The following is a 19,256-nucleotide window of genomic DNA, read 5'->3' as shown; positions in this document are numbered from 1 at the left end:
TGAGCTCTCAGTTTTGAACAAAGGTTTAGGCTTTGTCCCAAGGTATAATACTGAATTTTTTGACTGGGAAGTTGAATTTTTTAAGTTTATTCGTACAGCAAAACTTAAAATGTGTTTTTCTGAATCTCAGCCATCTGTTAAACTAACAGGTTTAAAGAAAAAAAGTACTTACCTCCCTGATGTAACATGTAATGCATTGGAGTCATTTGTACAGGTGGTAACAGAGGAAGTTAAATCAAATTGGGATAAATATCCAGACAATAAACAGACAAATTTAACGTATGGGGAAAAAGCAGCACTGTCGGCCCTTAAAAATAATGCCGAAATTGTAATAAAAAAGGCAGATAAAGGAGGGGCGGTGGTGGTGATGGATAAGAGTAATTACCTCTTAGAGATAAAACGCCAACTTGAAACCCCAGGCCACTATTCTGTGATTGATGCAGACCCCACTGAGAAACTGAAAAAACTAATTGACTTAATGGTGTCTGACGCATATGTCAATGGGATCATAGATAAGACAACTAAAGAATTTCTTAATATCGATTTTCCGCGGGTCCCAATGATATATGTTTTACCAAAAATCCACAAGACCCTTGAAAATCCCCCGGGTAGACCAATAGTGTCCGGCATCGGGTCAGTACTTGAACCCCTTTCAAAATATGTAGATTATCACCTTCAAAAACTGGTTTCAAATATTCCTACATGTTTAAAAGACACAAAAGAACTGTTAAATAAATTGAACCAAAATTTGAATGTTAACCCAGGTACCTTGCTGTGCAGTATAGATATCCAAAGCCTTTTTACCTCTATTCCTCAGGATGAGGGAATTAAATGCATAGAGGAGGCTTTGCTTGAAACCACTATACCCCATGCACAGATTTACTTTATTCTGGATTGCCTTGAGATTGTACTCAAAAAGAATTATTTCAAACACATGGATTCTTTTTACTGGCAGAAGCAAGGTACCTCAATGGGTTCAACGGTCGCTCCTTTTGCCAACCTCTTTGTTTATGAACTTGAAAAAAAGCTGTTTCTTAGAGATCCATATTTGCAGTACATAAAACAATACCATAGATATGTGGACGATATACTAATATTTTGGGAAGGAACCTTGGATAAATTTGAGGAGATGGTGAGAATGGCTAATGAAGCACACCATACGGTCAAGTTTACAATGGAGGTCTCTGATTGTGAAATTAACTTCCTTGATATTAGTATAAAACTAGCAAACAATGTACTAAGTACAAATTTGTACAGAAAAAAGATGGATAGGAATAATCTTTTACACAAAAAGAGTTTTCATAACCCCCAAACATTGAATGCTATTCCCAAGGGCCAATACATGAGGGCGCGAAAAATAGCATCCACTGACACTGCCTATAAAGAGGCAGCAAACGAGTTAACTAAAAGGTTTCTAGAAAGAGGATACCCTAAGGGCAAATTGTCCCAGGTCAATAATGAAGTTCAAAAATTACCCCGCCAGGACCTGCTGACTAGCAAGCAGAAATTAAGAGATACTGACAGATTAACCGTTATCAGTAAATATGATAGACGGAGTAAAAATATTGAAAATGTAATTAAAAAATACTGGCCATTACTGCAACTTGATCCTAAGTATGGAGCAATTTTTTCCAACCCGCCAAGCTTTGCTTACAAAAGGGGTAGAACCTTGCGTGATATATTATGTCCCACTTCAGGCCCTGATAATAAAACCAATATATTTAAGGGCACACCTAAGATCGGAACTTTTCCCTGTATGAACTGTAACTGCTGCAACTCAATCATACAAGGTGCTAACATAAACCACCCAATAACAGGTAAAGAAATAAAACTAATGCCTTTTGCCACCTGTACCACTAATTTTGTGGTCTATGTATTGAAATGTCCATGCGGAATACTTTACGTGGGTAAAACAATTCGTTCTGTCAACACCAGAATTAAGGAACATAAAAATAACATCAGAAATTTTAAAGCAGACACTTATAATGACACTCCAGTATCTAGACACTTTGCCACTGTTAAACATAATGCCTGCCAATTAAAATGGAAGGTATTGGAGGTCGTGCCGAAACCACCTAAAGGGGGCGATAGGAATACCATGTTATTGCAAAGAGAAGCATGATGGATTAGGCGCCTGGATTGTGTTTATCCTAAAGGGATGAATGAACAACTAAATTTAGTATGCTTTTTGTAAATCTGAAGTTTTATAGTACTAATTACTTTTCTCTTGCCTAATTGGGGGACACAGGCACCGTGGGGATGAAGATCCTGCAGCTGGAGACCGGACACTAAGTAGTTAAATTCTGACTCCTCCTCCTGCTGTGGGCTTCATCCCGTCTCCTCCTAACCCTTCAGTTTCGTTTAGTGTCCTCAGAAGGAGACACATATCATGGTGGCGGGAGCAACTGATCAAGACTCCGTGTTATGATCATGCCACACTAAGGGGACATTGATTCGTTCAAGAGCCTCTCCAGCTATTACCTACTATGCCCTACAGCCTTCCCGCTCTATGGAGGTCTGCAGGCTTGCTCCTATCTCCCTGCGCTGCTTCCCGCTCTTCGGAGGCCTGCAGCAGCGCCTTACATCCACCCAGGGTGTATAGTCTGATACAAATACAGATATATGTGTTGCTTTTGTGTCATATATATTTTTATTTGTATTTACTTTGGGGAGATCTCTTCACTAGAAGGGCAAGGATCAGCTGGCATCATGGGTGAGTAGGCTTTTCTCAGTACCCCCCTCGACTTCATGAGTACTCCCTATGTGTCTCTCCGGGTAGCCATGCAAACCCTTGGGACGTTGGTAGCGTCGTTTCCGGCAATCCCCTATGCTCAATTCCACACCAGACCACTTCAACATGCCATTCTGCTGCAACAACGCAAGGATCGGCAGAATCTCGACCGTCAGATTCTCCTCCCGCACCGAGTGAGACTCTCGCTCGACTGGTGGCTCCAGCCCCATCGCACTGCAGGAGGAAGACCCCTTCCCCCCCACCACTGGATAATTCTCACAACGGATGCCAGTCTAAGGGGATGGGGAGGTGTACTCGGACAAGCGACGGTCCAAGGCCTTTGGGATCAAGAGGAGAGACTGCTTTCCATCAACCTCCTAGAACTGAGGGCGATTTGTTATTCCCTGGAACACCTGACTCCCTTACTCCAGGGTCAAGCGGTGCGGATCCAGTCCGACAATGTAACAGCAGTTGCATATATAAACCATCAAGGCGGCACCAGAAGCCAGGCAGCCCTTCAGGAAGCAAACCACATCCTGGCATGGGCAGAAAACCACGTACCCGCGATATCGGCGGTCCACATACCAGGAATCGACAACTGGATAGCGGACTACCTAAGCCGAGAAACGATAGATCACGGAGAGTGGAGTCTCCATCCGGAGGTCTTCCAACTCATCGTGGACAGATGGGGGATACCACACATCGATCTGATGGCGTCCCGAAGCAACCGGAAGGTTCCAAGATTCGTGGCAAGAAGCTCAGATCCGCTAGCTCACGCGGTGGACGCCCTGGTAATTCCTTGGAGGTTCCCCATGGCATACATATTCCCACCTCTGGCCCTCCTACCAAAAATCATCAAGAAGATAAAACGAGAAGGCACCCAGACGATTCTGGTAGCACCCTTTTGGCCCAGGAGGGCATGGTTTGCGGACTTAGTGAGGTTAGCGAAGGACGAACCATTCCATCTTCCTCTGCGAGAAGATCTTCTGACGCAGGGGCCCATCGTTCACCCGAATTCTCGTCAGTGGGCTTTAACGGCATGGCTATTGAAGCCCTAGTTCTCAGGAAAGCGGGAGCTCCAGCAGCAGCACTCCCTACCATGCTAAGGGCGCGCAAACCTGTTTCTGCCAAAGCATATCACAGAGTATGGAAAACATTTTTTACTTGGTTCCTCAGAAAGCGAAAGAACGGGATATTCTCTCCTTCCTGCAAGAGGGATTGACGAAGGGCCTGGCTGTCAGTTCCCTGAAACTTCAGGTATCTGCATTGTCCATTCTTCTCCAAGAAAAGTTGGCGCTCCGGAGTAATATTAGAACTTTTCTTCAGGATCCCAGGGTGGTACAGGATAACGATACGGGGGTGCCAACTGAATCGCAATTCAGTTGGCACCCCCGTATCGTTATCCTGTACCACCCTGGGATCTTAACCTGGTGCTCTCTGTTCTTCAGGAAGACCCATACGAACCTATTGACTCATTACCTCTGTCCACACTGACTGAAAAGGTGGTGTTTCTTTTGGCCATCACTTCAGCGAGGAGAGTGTCTGAAATGGCGGCTCTTTTGTGCAAATCACCATTCCTCATCATACACAAAGACAAGGTAGTACTCCGACCTACTCCTGATTTTCTACCCAAGGTGGTGTCGGAATTCCACTTAAACCAGGATTTGGTAGTGCCCTCCGTATGCCCGGAACCCGCTAATCCTATTGAACGTAAACTGCATACCTTGGATGTTGTTCGTGCCATCTCTTCGTACTTGCTTGCTACTAAAGATGTTAGAAAGACAGATGCTCTTTTTATTATTCCTACTGGACCGAAGTGCGGCCTTAAAGCAGCCAAGTCTACGATTGCTAAGTGGATTCGTTCTACGATCATTAGAGCTTATGCTGTGAAGGGTAAACCACCACTACTCAAGGTGAGAGCTCACTCCACACGCTCTCTCAGCACATCCTGGGCGGTCCGACACCAAGCTTCAGCGGAACAGGTCTGCAGAGCGGCCACTTGGGCGTCCATTCACACTTTCACGCGATTCTACAGGCTACACACACAAGCCTCAGCCGAAGCCAGCTTCGGGAGGAAGGTGTTGCAGGCTGTAATCAGTTGAACACCTTGGGGTTCAGTGTCCCGCCCTCTTGGGTTGCTTTGGGACATCCCCACGGTGCCTGTATCCCCCAATTAGGCAAGAGAAAGAGAGATTTTTGTACTTACCGTTAAATCTTTTTCTCTTGTCCTATATTGGGGGACACAGGCCTTCCCTCCCTGTTTGACACTGATTATTATACAAGTTAGTTTTTATGGTTGGAACACTGTTACGGGTTGTTACCAAAAATTTTTATATATATATCATTATATATAGTGTTTCTAGGGTTTTTTTTCGATTCCTCTTCTGTTTTGGGTCATTATGCTCCTTCTTCGGTCAAAACTGAAGGGTTAGGAGGAGACAGGGGATGAAGCCCACAGCAGGAGGAGGAGTCAGAATTTAACTACTTAGTGTCCGGTCTCCAGCTGCAGGATCTTCATCCCCACGGTGCCTGTGTCCCCCAATATAGGACAAGAGAAAAAGATTTAACGGTAAGTACAAAAATCTCTCTATTTCTTCTACAGGAGATATTGACAGTCAGCTAGTCTTTACGGATCTCCTGCCGTATCAAGTAATGGTGAGTTTTGATACAGGAGACTAAAATTACATGCTGGCTACATTATGTTGCAATTATAAGTAAATATAACAATGTTGACATAGTAACAACATTATACAAAAAGTATCTATTAACCTGGAAAGCAACAACGTTTTAAACCACTACTAATGTAACAATAATGCGTGAGTAACAACATTTTCTATAGCTAGTGCCTGGATAGGCCTAACGGCAGTTTCCTTTACGTATAGGCTAGACTACTGGAGTATTGGCCTGGCGACAAGTGGAAATGGAGAAATGGACTCTTTTATTTCTATTTTTGTCTTAAATAGTGTTAAATTTTGAAAGGTTTTAGTATTTCTACTACACGAATACTTCACAAATTGGTGGATTCAAGCGAATTTCATGGACACTGAAAAACTGTTTGTGTTATGCATATTAATCGATTTAATTGTTTTAAATGGTTTTAATGAATACCAATTTTGACTTACCCACAATGCAACACATTAGGTGAAAGGTCACAAAATGTTTAAATACCCACACCTTGTATGTTCCTGCACACTTGATAAAGGGCCTAGCCCGAAACATGTTGTGTGTTGTGCATTCCCAATAAAAGTTTTTGCAGTTAAGAATACTGCTGTGAATTTGTCCTGCATCCGAATTCTACTGATTGACTATTTGGGGGATCAACACAGGATACCCCGCAGGATAATCTATCAAGCAAACAAACGGTGAGCTGCAGTCCATTTCTTTATATAATAGACTGTCTTTCGGGAAAGCACATGACCAGAGAAAATGACCTGAGATGCACCTGCACACCAATATTATAACTAAAAAAAATAGACTTGTTGGGTTAGAAATTACATTTTACATGGTAGAATGAATTATCTGCAGTGTTAACAGTGTAATTAGAAATAAAAACTATGACAGAATCCCTTTAAAGGAGAAGGAAAGGTTTTAAAACTAAAGGTGGCCATACATGGATAGATCTGCTCGTTTGGCGATGTCGCCAAACGAGCGGATCTCCCTCCGATATGCCCACCTTGAGGTGGGCAATATCGGGCGGATACGATTGTGGGCCCTAGGGCCCAACGATCGGATCCTAGCGTTCGCAAACGTGCGGTCGGATCGCAGGACCGCATCAACGAACAGATGCGGCCGCGATCCGACAGGATTTTTAACCCCATCCGATCGAGATCTGGCCGACTTTCGGCCAGATCTCGATCGGGGAAGCCCGTCGGGGGGGCCCCCATGCACGGGCCAATAAACTGCCGACTCGGTCTGTCGGCAGCTTTTATCGGCCCTTGTATGGCCACCTTAAATTAGCTTTACCAGAAAGGTCTATATAAATACACCGGTAAACCTTTAAAATAATGCTGCTCTAAGTCCTCTGAGAAAAAAAAAATCACTGCATTTCTTTCCTTGTATTGTGTACACATGGTGGCCATAGACGTCAGGATTTTTCTCTCCCTTACCCACAGATCCCCTAGGTTCAACTAGATAGATATCAGTTGAAACGGTCATTTTAGTTGATGGACAAATCGTACATTTAAACGATCGTTTCAGGATAAGCTTGGTCCTAAGATAACGAAAAAATTATTTTCAAAATCTTAATGTCTGCCCCCAACTTTAGTTTTTTCTTGACTAATTCAGACACCCTACAACAGATTTATACAGAATATGTTCTTGTTGGTCAGTTGTGACTGGTTTCAAGGCTATAGTCAAACCATATGTTCAACACTCAACTCTTCATGTATAAAACAAGCTCAGATCTTCCTCCATGGCACATTTAAGAATATTTTATTGGATTCTTAAAACAAGTTTCCTCTAGAAACAGCCGTTTTCTTGGCAAAAAAAAAAAAAAAAAGGACAATTTTCTGTATAAAAATACAAACAGGAAATTTGTACATATTTAACGTGTTGTGGGAAAATCACAACTAGTTCTCCTCCTTTTACAATGAAAGAAGAGTCTTCTGGTTAACCCCTCTGGCAAATCAGAGCATCCATGAGTAACTGTGGCAACAATCGCTTAAAGTGCTACACACACTTATGGCATCTGCTTTAAATATTCATAAAACATTTAGCACGCCATGTACATATATACAGGGCTCCACGTATTTCATAAAAATGAAAAAAAGAACAAAAAAAACAAGCGTCAGCTTACAACGGTCTACTGCCCTATTATAAAAGTATTGAAATATCAAACGCACAAAAGTTACATGTTCAACGACCTTTTTAAAAGATCTGCATTAAGACATTCTCGTTTTTCCATTCACAAAAAGACACAAAACAAGTAGCTTAGGGTTTCTCGTTCCATTTTTCTTTCGTTGCTCTCAAAATCTCAATAATAAATACCCCACTGGCAAATCTCAAACCTCTTCAGACATTTCTGAATTGGCCACAGCTCTGTTTTCCTCGTACATTGTAATGTAAGTGTCAACCATTAAATCTAAATCATGTTTTGAATCATAATTTATGTTCAGCATTGCCAGTTGGCATGACCTGTGCTCTACAGCCGTGTTTTTCAGATACTCCTTCAATCGCTTCCGTCCAACCTCATACTTCTCGTTGTCCACTCGGATCACGGGGAGGGTGCAGAGAACTTTCAGGAGAGCCAAAACGTTGGGGAAGAACTTTATGTCTGACAAGTGGAGAGACTCGTAGATGTTCGACGGAAGTTCCACGTCTTTTCCTCTGTGTTTCCACTTCACCCTCCAACAATGGAGCTCGGCGGAGAGTGTGTCGGGGTTGGGTAGATCACATTTGTACATGTCAGTATTGTGCTCCTCGCTGGTGCTGAATTTCAGCTGGCCCATCACAGAGGGAACTAATGATAAGCATTTGAGCGCTTTTAAATGCTGCTCTGAAAATATATCTTTCAGTCCTTGAATCACATGTTCAACAGTTGGGAGGCTGAGTGCATCTTTGTAAAAGCTTTCCACCGTTAAATCCGGCTGGAGATCGGTCAGCTGCAACGTATGAAATCTGCTTGGCAGCTTGACTTGGACACCAAGCTTCTCTGCGAGGTTGGTAGCCTCCTCAAACCAAAACTCATGATACACCTCAATGTTTTCTTTCACCTCATTCAGCGAGTGAAGCACTGCAGTCAAACTGTTGGCTGCAGAGAATATGTCCGAGGTCAGGCCTTGTAAATTTTTCCCAAACGCTCGTGTGAAGGACAGGGCATTCTTTAATATCACAGCAGTCACAAGAAAGTCAAAATCGCTCAAGGCACTTGAGAGAATAAATGCACGGCTGGTTACCTTTGTGTTGCATTTAAAAGAGTTATCCGAAGCAATTTTGTCCAGGCAGAGGATAAAGGCCTGCAGAAGGCCAACTATAATCTCGAACGTATCGTGTCTGCTTATCCACTCGGTTTGGAGTAAGTTCTTATAATCGGCTGCCTTCTCCTCGTTACCTTGAAAGAGGACGTGGATAGTCCTTTCCAATTCTACTTTCAGCTGGGGCAATTTTTGGAAAAAGGAGTAAAGATCTTTCAGAGTACCAAGAACAATGGAAACCCCGGCCACAGGAACCACTTTGGCCAGCCATATATTTAAGGCACATGTAGAACTCAGGGTATGAACAGCCTGCGGATACATTTCTAACAACTGAGAGGCTACAAATTTCACGTTAGCAGAGAGGCCGCTCGAGGTGACGTAAGCTTGCCCACGACAGAATTCCATGTTTAGGCCCCACTTTTCTGTCAGAGTAGTGTGGAAATTTAAGGCCAAGGTTTTAGCGTCACCTTCGCAAGTTAGAAATCCAATAAACTCTTCTCTGAGGTTATTTGTTTCATCTATGAACCTAACAAATACAGGCATGTGCTCCTCCCCACCTAAACTGACGGCATCCTCCGTAACAATGGAAAAGAAATTGGCATCACGGACCTCTCGGAGTATGTCGTCTCGTATGCAGCTCTCGCATATCTCTAACATGTGTCTCTGCTGTGTTCTGGAGCAGTACTCCAGGTTCACAGCGGTCGTCTCAAATCGTTTCCTCAAAATTTCATCTCCAGAATTGATCCTGTACTCCAGCAAAGCCTGGAAGCTATCGGGTATAAAAACCCCTGTGGGGACTTCAGAGTTATGACCATCCAAAGGAATATTTTGCTTGCCCATTAGTATTAAAATTTCAAACAGGGACTTCAGATAGTCTTTGTTTTCCTTTTCTTCTGCCGTTAACGTTGGTCCTTGACCTAACTGTACTACCTCCACTTGGTGTACTTCAAGGTCATTATTAGATTTATGATTTTCTTGATCTGGAACTACAGCGTCATCTGCAAAAACATGTGCACACGTCAAGCACAATAACCATCAAAATAAACAAAAATAATCTATTGTGTTTAGTACAGGGAATACCTATGCTGCCATAGTTTTATGGGATCTCTCTGTACAGACTATGAGCAAACTTAGGGACTGTTCCTGCTGAATTGTGCTTAGTACAGGGAATACCTATGCTGCCATAGTTTTATGGGATCTCTCTGTACAGACTATGAGCAAACTTAGGGGACTGTTCCTGCTGAATTGTGCTTAGTACATGGGATACCTATGCTGCCATAGTTTTATGGGATCTCTCTGTACAGACTATGAGCAAACTTAGGGACTGTTCCTGCTAAATTGTGCTTAGTACAGGGGAATAGCTATGCTTCCATAGTTTTATGGGATCTCTCTATACAGGCTTTGAGCAAACTTAGAGGACTGTTCCTGCTGAATTGTGCTTAGTACAGGGAATACCTATGCTGCCATAGTTTTATGGGATCTCTCTGTACAGACTATGAGCAAAATTAGGGACTGTCCCTGCTGAATTGTGCTTAGTACAGGGGAATACCTATGCTGCCATTTTTTAACATATCTCTCTGTACAGACTATGAGCAAATTTAGGGGACTGTTCCTGCTGAATTGTGCTTAGTACAGGGAATACCTATGCTGTCATAGTTTTATGGGATCTCTCTGTACAGACTATGAGCAAACTTAGGGGACTGTTCCTGCTGAATTGTGCTTAGTACAGTGGAATACCTATGCTGCCATAGTTTTATGGGATCTCTCTGTACAGACTATGAGCTTCCTGCCGAATTGTGCTTAGTACAGGGGGATATATTTGCTGCTATAATTTTCTGGTTTCATTATGTACAAGTGTTAACCAATGCTGCCTGTTTCCACTGAGTGTAGGTTATACAATCCCTTTAAAGAAAAAACTTACACTTTCGTTCCTTTAGCATCCGAATCTCCTCTTCAGTCTAAAAAAAAAGCATTAAGCATTGAATTAAATTAACAAGCATATTCACACAAAAAAGGTAAATATAGAGAAAGGGGGAAAGGTTAATGGAGTGGACTGAATTTAAACATGTTTGAATAAACCAAAAAGCAACAGAAACCTATGTGTCTCTCCCACTGTCAGTTTACGAGCAGCTAAAGTAATTTACATATTGTGACTGGTGTGAGATTTTCTCAGGGTCCCCACGAAGGAATATTGCAAGATGCAGGGAGTTGTATTTGGCTAAAGAAATTAAGAGTGTGAACCTCGTGTTCTAGCTGGAAAAGTAGGAATCTCTGACAGCAGACAAATCTAACTTGAATGTTAATAAGGGCTGAACTGAGTGGATAAAATCAGTGGGAGGTCAACGCTATCCAATCAGGGGACACATACACAACGGAGAAGAAACACCCCATATGGTAATCACCAACCCCATGCAAACTGTAGTTTTAACCAAATTTACATAAAACTGAGAGCCGATCGTCTGATTGACTGCAGAAAATGTAATAAAAGGTCCAGGTGCCACAAATGAGGATACCAATAACTATAAGGCTATGCAGAGGAAAGCTGCAGTTTAACAACATCTTCTTGGAGGCTGGAGAGGAAGGGCCGGCACCATCAGAAAGCTTTGACTTTCATTATGGAATATTATTTGGCTTTGGTGCTGTATAAATGCGTGCAGAACAGAGTTGTCCAACCAGAACATCACAGACTGACCCAAATTATACGCTCCAACCTATCCGAAGGAACAGATCTGTGCAAGACATCCTTACATTATTATTACAAATTCTACTGAATCCAGTGCAAATCCTAGTAGGTCCGTCTCATGATCTGACTTGTACAGTTGATTGATATTAAGGGGTCGAATTATTAAAGGGGTTATTCACCTTTAAATTAACTGTTAGCATGATACAGAGAGGGACATGCTGAGACAATTTGCAGCTGGTTTTCATTTTTTTTTATTTTTGGTTTTTGTGTTATTAAGCTTTTTATTCAACAGCTCTCCAGTTTGTAATTTCAGCCATCTGGTCGCTAGGGTCCAAATTACCCTAGCAACCATGCATTGATTTGAATAAGAGACTGGAGAGGGCTTGAATATTAAGAGGAGTAATAAAAAATAGCAATAACAACACAATCATAGCCTTACAGAGCATTTGTTTTTTTATTTGCAATTGGTTTTTATTTTTTATTATTTAAGGTTTTGGCGTTATTTGTCTTTTTTATTCAGCAGCTCTTCAATTTGCATTTTAAGCAATCTGGTAACTAGGGTCCAAATTACCCTAGCAACCATGCATGGATTTGAATAAGACTTTAATATGAATAGAGGAGGACCTTACAAGAAAGAGCAGTAATAAAAAGTATCAATACATTTGTAGCCTTACAGAGCATTTGTTTTTTTAGATGGGGTCAGCGACACCCATTTGAAACTGGAAAGAGTCAGAAGAAAAAGGCAAATAATTATAAAACTATAGAATTGGCCATTCTATAACATACTAAAGTTAAAGGGATACTGTCATGGGAAAAAAATTTTTTTTCAAAATGAATCAGTTAACAGTGCTGCTCCAGCAGAATTCTGCACTGAAATCCATTTCTCAAAAGATCAAACAGATTTTTTTATATTCAATTTTGAAATCTGACATGGGGCTAGACATATTGTCAATTTCCCAGCTGCCCCAAGTCATGTGACTTGTGCTCTGCTAAACTTCAGTCACTCTTTACTGCTGTACTGCAAGTTGGAGTGATATCACCCCCTCCCTTTCCCCCCAGCAGCCAAACAAAAGAACAATGGGAAGGTAACCAGATAGCAGCTCCCTAACACAAGATAACAGCTGCCTGGTAGATCTAAGAACAACACTCAATAGTAAAAACCCATGTCCCACTGAGACACATTCAGTTACATTGAGAAGGAAAAACAGCAGCCTGCCAGAAAGCATTTCTCTCCTAAAGTGCAGGCACAAGTCACATGACCAGGGGCAGCTGGGAAATTGACAAAATGTCTAGCCCCATGTCAGATTTCAAAATTGAATATAAAAAAATCTGTTTGCTCTTTTGAGAAATGGATTTCAGTGCAGAATTCTGCTGGAGCAGCACTATTAAGTGATTCATTTTAAAAAAAAAAATTTTTCCCATGACAGTATCCCTTTAACTTTGGTATGTTTAGTATGTGAACCACCCCTTTAAGCTCTGAATTTACTAGACGGACTTTTAAAGTGGAAAATACAATTTTTTTCGGATTTATTAAAGTCTGATGGCGTTCATATAAAAAGTACACCAACTCAGACCTGTAAAGATCAAAAGTTAATGGCAGATGTCCTGTAAACAACTCCAAGATTTTCTGATTTGCACTGGGTTTCCGAAAAAAACTTTACTTTCGGATGCAAAATCCGAAAAAAAAAACCCCGCAGGATTCAGATTCTTTTTAAGATTTTATCATGACTGTTTCCGCACAATAAAAATTTGTGAAAATGTATGGATTTGGTTTCAGAAAATAGTAGGGATGCACCGAATCCAGGATTCTTCTGCCCGGCTGAACCGAAAACCGAATTTGCATATACAAATTAGGGGCAGTGAGGAAAATTGCTTGACTTTTTGTCACAAAACAAGGAAGTAAAAAATGTTTTCCCCTTCCTTCCCCTAATTTGCATATGCAAATTAGCATTTGGTTAGGTATTCGGCCGAATCTTTTTCAAAGGATTCCAGGGTTCAGCCGAATCCAAAAAAGTGGATTCGGTGCATCCCTACAAAAAAGTGAGAACTTTTTAGATTTTGATAAATAACCCCCTAAGTATTTGCCCAAATTTGAATCCTGCAGATATTGTTAGAACTACCTGAATCATGGCATCGTTCCCTGCCCAGTGTCAGCTATCTCTCTGTTGGAGAGTGTGCAAATACAGGTATGGGACCTGTTATCCAGAATGCTCTGGACCTGGGGTTTTCCAGATAACGGATCGTTCTGTAAATTGGATCTTCATACCTTAAGTCTACTAAAAAAATCTTGTAAACAGGAAATAAAGCCAATAGGCTGGTTTTGCTTCCAATAAGGATTAATTATATCTTAGTTGGGATCAAGTACAAGTTACTGTTTTATTATTACACAGAAAAAGGACATTGTTTTAATAAAAAATTTGGATTATTTGATTATAATGGAGTCTATGGGAGGCAGTCTTTCCGTAATTCAGAGCTTTCCGGAGAACCGGTTTCCGGATAACAGATCCCATACCTGTACCACATAGATAGGATTAAATGTGTCAGCTTAACAGCAGCTGTTCAGAAAACAATTGACCCAAAAAATACTTATTGCAGGTTAATAAAAAACGTGATAAAATCCTTTAACAGGAAAGAATACATACCAGTTCCTTGATTCTCTTCCTGCGCCTCCCCGGGTTATTCAGGTGACTCGTAAGGTCAAATATGGTGGGAATGGCATTTTCTCGAAGGACGGTCCTGTAGGGACTCTGCAAACAATCAACGACAAACATGCTTACACCCAAACCTTCATGGAGCGCTGTAACTAATATGGCATCAGAACATTAGGAATATCACATATAGGGATTAGGGATGCACCGAATCCAGGATTCGGTTCGGGATTCGGCCTTTTTTAGCAAGATTCGGCCAAATCCTTCCGTCCGAACCAAATCCTAATTTGCATATGCAAATTAGGGGCCGAGAGGGAAATTGCGTGACTTTTTGTCACAAAACAAGGTAGGAAAAAATGTTTTCCCCTTCCCACCCCTAATATACATATGCAAATTAGGATTCGGAGTCGGTTCGTATTCGGGGGTTCGGCCGAATCCAAAATAGTGGATTTGGTGCATCCCTAATAGGGATGCACGGAACCCTGGAATCACCCAAATCCAAGCCTTCTCCAGCAAGAATCCGCTGAACACCTGGCCGAAGCATATATGAAGCCTTAAAATTATATGGATTTTGGTCACATGAAAAGGGAAAGTGAAATATATAATCACTGATGCAGTTTTATTTAAAGTGGTGGTTTACCTTTAAAATTAAACCCTAAAAATGAATGTGGCTTAAAATGTCCTATTTGATATAGTGAACTTATTGCACGAGGCTAAAGTTTGAGCTTGTCAATAGCAGCAATGATCCAGGACTTCAAACTTGTCACAGGGGGTCACCATCTTGGAAAGTGTCTGTGACACTCACATGCTCAGTGGGCTCTGATTGGCTGTTGAGAAGCTAAGCTTAGGGCTCGTCACTAATTATCCAGCAGAAAATGAGCTTCCCTGGCTGTAATATAAGCTGATGCTACAGGTTTGCTGATTATTCAATTCTGATGCTAATTGCACTGGTTTCTGTGCTGCCATGTAGTAATTATGTGTATTAATTACTAATCAGCCTTATATTCTGACATTTCTATTCTATGTGTACTGTATATTGTGAGTGGGTCCCTAAGCTCTGACCCCATCTATAAAACAAATGCTCTGTAAGGCTACAAATGTATTATTATTGCTACTTTTTATTACTCTTCTTATTATTCAAGTCTCTCCTATTCACATTCCACTCTCTTATTCAGATCAATGCATGGTTGCTAGGGGAATTTGGACCCTAGCAACCAGATGGCTGAAATTGCAAACTGGAGAGCTGCTGAATAAAAAGCTAAATAATAAAAGATGAAAACCAATTGCCTCACTCTCTACATGATACTTAAAGAAAGAAGTTGTTCACCTGTGAGATAACTGTTAGTATGATGTGGAGAGGGATATTCTGAGATAATTTGCAATTTGTTTTAATTTTTTATTATTGAAGGTTTTTGAGTTATTTAGCTTTCTATTCAGCAGCTCTTTAATTTGCATTTTAAGCAATCTGGTAACTAGGGTCCAAATTCCCCTAGCAACCATGCATTGAATAAGAGACTGGAATATGAATAGGAGAGGCCTGAATAGAAAGGTCCTCTGATTTCCTTCCACCTCCAAATACATAAAGGCAGATTAACTGGCTCATGATAAAACTGCCCCTAGTATGTGACTGTAATAGGAGCCATAGCCTGTAAGCTGCACTGAGCTGTGTATGAGTAATAAACAACCTCTACATTATATGAAGGGTAATGATACATCCATGTGCCAAGTCCTGGGACATTCAGTTTTCTCAAAGACTTTCCGTACGGGAAGCAGCAAGTGGGAATCACAGAGCAAACTGATAATGAATAATAAAGAGAGAATCCCCAAACACATACACTTCTGCAGATCATGGAATCCTCAAAGTGCTGGGCACACAGTCGGTAATGTTTATTCAGCTGATCGGGTGTTTTATCTTCTAAGTCGGCTCTTCTGCAGTTTTCAACCCATTTCTGGCACCTGGTGGATAAATACATTTTATATTTTGCGCTGAAAGAGTGGCTTCTGCAAGGAATCGTGAGAGCAACCCAGAACTAAGCCAATGGGCTCTCCCGCTGCTCCCCCAGAACTAAGCCAATGGGCTCTCCCGCTGCTCCCCCAGAACTAAGCCAATGGGCTCTCCCGCTGCTCCCCCAGAACTAAGCCAATGGAGTCTCCCGCTGCTCCCCCAGAACTAAGCCAATGGGCTCTCCCTCTGATCCGCCAGAACTAAGCCAATGGGCTCTCCCTCTGATCCGCCAGAACTAAGCCAATGGGGTCTCCCTCTGCTTCCCCAGAACTAAGCCAATGGGGTCTCCCACTGCTCCCCCAGAACTAAGCCAATGGGGTCTCCCGCTGCTCCCCCAGAACTAAGCCAATGGGGTCTCCCTCTGCTTCCCCAGAACTAAGCCAATGGGGTCTCCCACTGCTCCCCCAGAACTAAGCCAATGGGGTCTCCCTCTGCTCCGCCAGAACTAAGCCAATGGGGTCTCCCTCTGCTCCGCCAGAACTAAGCCAATGGGGTCTCCCTCTGCTCCGCCAGAACAAAGCCAATGGGGTCTCCCTCTGCTCCCCCAAAACTAAGCCAATGGAGTCTCCCTCTGCTCCCCCAAAACTAAGCCAATGGAGTCTCCCTCTGCTCCCCCAAAACTAAGCCAATGGGGTCTCCCGCTGCTCCGCCAGAACTAAGCCAATGGGGTCTCCCCCAGAACTAAGCCAGTGGGGTCTCCCCCAGAACTAAGCCAATGGGGTCTCCCCCAGAACTAAGCCAGTGGGGTCTCCCCCAGAACTAAGCCAGTGGGGTCTCCCCAGAACTAAGCCAATGGGGTCTCCCCAGAACTAAGCCAATGGGGTCTCCCCCAGAACTAAGCCAATGGGGTCCTCCCCCAGAACTAAGCCAATGGGGTCTCCCCAGAACAGAACTAAGCCAATGGGGTCTCCCCCAGAACTAAGCCAATGGGGTCTCCCACAGAACTAAGCACATGGGTTCCCCCAGAACTAAGCCAATGGGGTTCCCCCAGAACTAAGCCAATGGGGTCTCCCCCAGAACTAAGCCAATGGGGTCTCCCCCAGAACTAAGCCAATGGGGTCTCCCCCAGAACTAAGCCAATGGGGTCTCCCCCAGAACTAAGCCAATGGGGTCTCCCCCAGAACTAAGCCAATGGGGTCTCCCCCAGAACTAAGCCAATGGGGTCTCCCCCAGATCTAAGCCAATGGGGTCTCCCCCAGAACTAAGCCAATGGGGTCTCCCCCAGAACTAAGCCAATGGGGTCTCCCCCAGAACTAAGCCAATGGGGTCTCCCCCAGAACTAAGCCAATGGGCTCTCCCACTGCTCCCCCAGGCCAGAACTAAGCCAATGGTGTCTCCCAATGTCCCTCTAGAACTAATATTGTTCTCCAGCCTCAAGCCAAGGGGTTCCCCCATCTGCTCCAGTCACAGGGAGAACAAGTCCTGAGGTAGCGCAGGTATTTCTGTGCCAAGTTGCCCTAACTCCCCCCGTGGCCGGACTGAATGGTAGAGTCTGGGGCTGGTTCTGCTCCAACACTGACAGGGGATTGTGGGTAGAGCGGAAACACCCCACACTGTCAGCGCCAAACTCTCCCGCAGCCGCTCTGGCCTCTCACCTGTCCGGGTCCCGGGGGAACCTGAAGAAGGCCAGGTCGGACTGGGTACTTTTCCGCGTACAGTTCGGGGCAGCGCAGAAATTCGGCATTTTGTTCTCTTATTATAAAAATAATAACCGGACCCCTCCTCCCCTCACCGAGGGGGACACTGAGCTCCGAGCCCGTGGTACAGAGAGGCCTGTGTAGCTACACACTGCTGTGCGCGGTCTGGAGGAATCAGCGCCTGCCGCCAAATAGCCGTCCCGGCATGCCCCGCGCGGCCGCTCTCGCTGCTCCTTTCTATTCAATGGTAACGGCCGTACGATTCTGAAAAACCATAGAGTAGGCGCCTGTTGGTTAGTAAGTCACATGATCGGCGGCTTTCTGTGCAGCTCGGCGGAATAAGGGCCTTACTTATGTTTATGGTTGGGGTGATGAATTAACCAATGAAATATACTCGTAGGTTTAGTACAATAACCTGCCCGCTCACCCTCGGCCACAATTGCATTGCCTTGAACTGTGTATGTGGCATTTTCTATATTTTTTCAGCTGACGTGCGTTATGGCAACTCCCTCTCCACTTAAAGGGACATTGAAAATCATGTCATTTCTGCAGTTGCCAGAGCCTTACTTATTAGTCTTGGGCAGGTATTTTAGGCGGCCTCTGGTTGCATCCTTTTGTGGTGAGAAAAAAATATATTTTAAGCTTTCTTCCCTATAAATAAGGGCAGCGTTATTTATACACACACTGCACTTAGGGTTTCCACCTGGCTGATAAAAATGATGGTTATTAATAGGGAATAAAGATAAATATATAGGAAGGCCAGTGATCTCAATGTTATTAATAGGGAATAAAGATAAATATATAGGAAGGTCAGTGATCCCAATGTTATTAATAGGGAATAAAGATAAATATATAGGAAGGCCAGTGATCCCAATGTTATTAATAGGGAATAAAGATAAATATATAGGAAGTCAGTGATCCAATGTTATTAATAGGGAATAAAGATAAATATATAGGAAGGTCAGTGATCCCAATGTTATTAATAGGGAATAAAGATAAATATATAGGAAGGCCAGTGATCCCAATGTTATTAATAGGGAATAAAGATAAATATATAGGAAGGTCAGTGATCCAATGTTTATTAATAGGGAAATAAAGATAAATATATAGGAAGGTCAGTGATCCCATGTTATTAATAGGGAATAAGATAAATATATAGGAAGGTCAGTGATCCCAATGTTATTAATAGGGAATAAAGATAAATATATAGGAAGGTCAGTGATCCAATGTTATTAATATGGAATAAAGATAAATATATAGGAAGGTCAGTGATCCCAATGTTATTAATAGGGAATAAAGATAAATATATAGGAAGGTCAGTGATCCCAATGTTATTAATAGGGAATAAAGATAAATATATAGGAAGGTCAGTGATCCCAATGGTATTAATAGGGAATAAAGATAAATATATAGGAAGGCCAGTGATCCCAATGTTATTAATAGGGAATAAAGATAAACATATAGGAAGGTCAGTGATCCCAATGTTATTAATAGGGAATAAAGATAAATATATAGGAAGGTCAGTGATCCCAATGGTATTAATAGGGAATAAAGATAAATATATAGGAAGGTCAGTGATCCCAATGTTATTAATAGGGAATAAAGATAAATATATAGGAAGGTCAGTGATCCCAATGTTA

General features: G+C 42.5%; 1 protein-coding gene across 1 annotated transcript; it reads right to left on the bottom strand.

The window, feature by feature from the left end:
• Positions 1-7,146: 7,146 nt before the first annotated feature.
• thap12.S (THAP domain containing 12 S homeolog) lies at positions 7,147-17,929 on the bottom strand. Its single transcript, XM_018250405.2, has 5 exons — positions 17,575-17,929; positions 15,810-15,930; positions 13,969-14,073; positions 10,565-10,601; positions 7,147-9,641 (listed from the first exon to the last, which is right to left on the bottom strand). Exons 1-5 carry the CDS (start codon positions 17,661-17,663, stop codon positions 7,732-7,734), a joined length of 2,262 nt encoding a protein of 753 aa, XP_018105894.1. The 5' UTR covers positions 17,664-17,929; the 3' UTR covers positions 7,147-7,731.
• Positions 17,930-19,256: the final 1,327 nt, after the last annotated feature.

Source organism: Xenopus laevis, chromosome 2S (assembly GCF_017654675.1).
Source record: "Xenopus laevis strain J_2021 chromosome 2S, Xenopus_laevis_v10.1, whole genome shotgun sequence".
Classification (NCBI taxonomy): Eukaryota; Metazoa; Chordata; class Amphibia; order Anura; family Pipidae; genus Xenopus; species Xenopus laevis.
The sequence above is the reverse complement of the archived record's forward strand: the minus strand, read 5'-3'. Positions and strand labels throughout refer to the sequence as shown.

What these genes read in the sequence shown, in the direction of transcription:
- thap12.S (XM_018250405.2), bottom strand. Translation starts at nt 17,663, where the DNA reads ATGCCGAATTTCTGCGCTGCCCCGAACTGTACGCGGAAAAGTACCCAG. An exon ending in TTCCCCCGGGACCCGGACAG is followed by an intron (nt 15,931 to 17,574) that starts GTGAGAGGCCAG and finishes TTTATCCACCAG; the next exon opens with GTGCCAGAAATGGGTTGAAA. An exon ending in ATTCCATGATCTGCAGAAGT is followed by an intron (nt 14,074 to 15,809) that starts GTATGTGTTTGG and finishes GATTGTTTGCAG; the next exon opens with AGTCCCTACAGGACCGTCCT.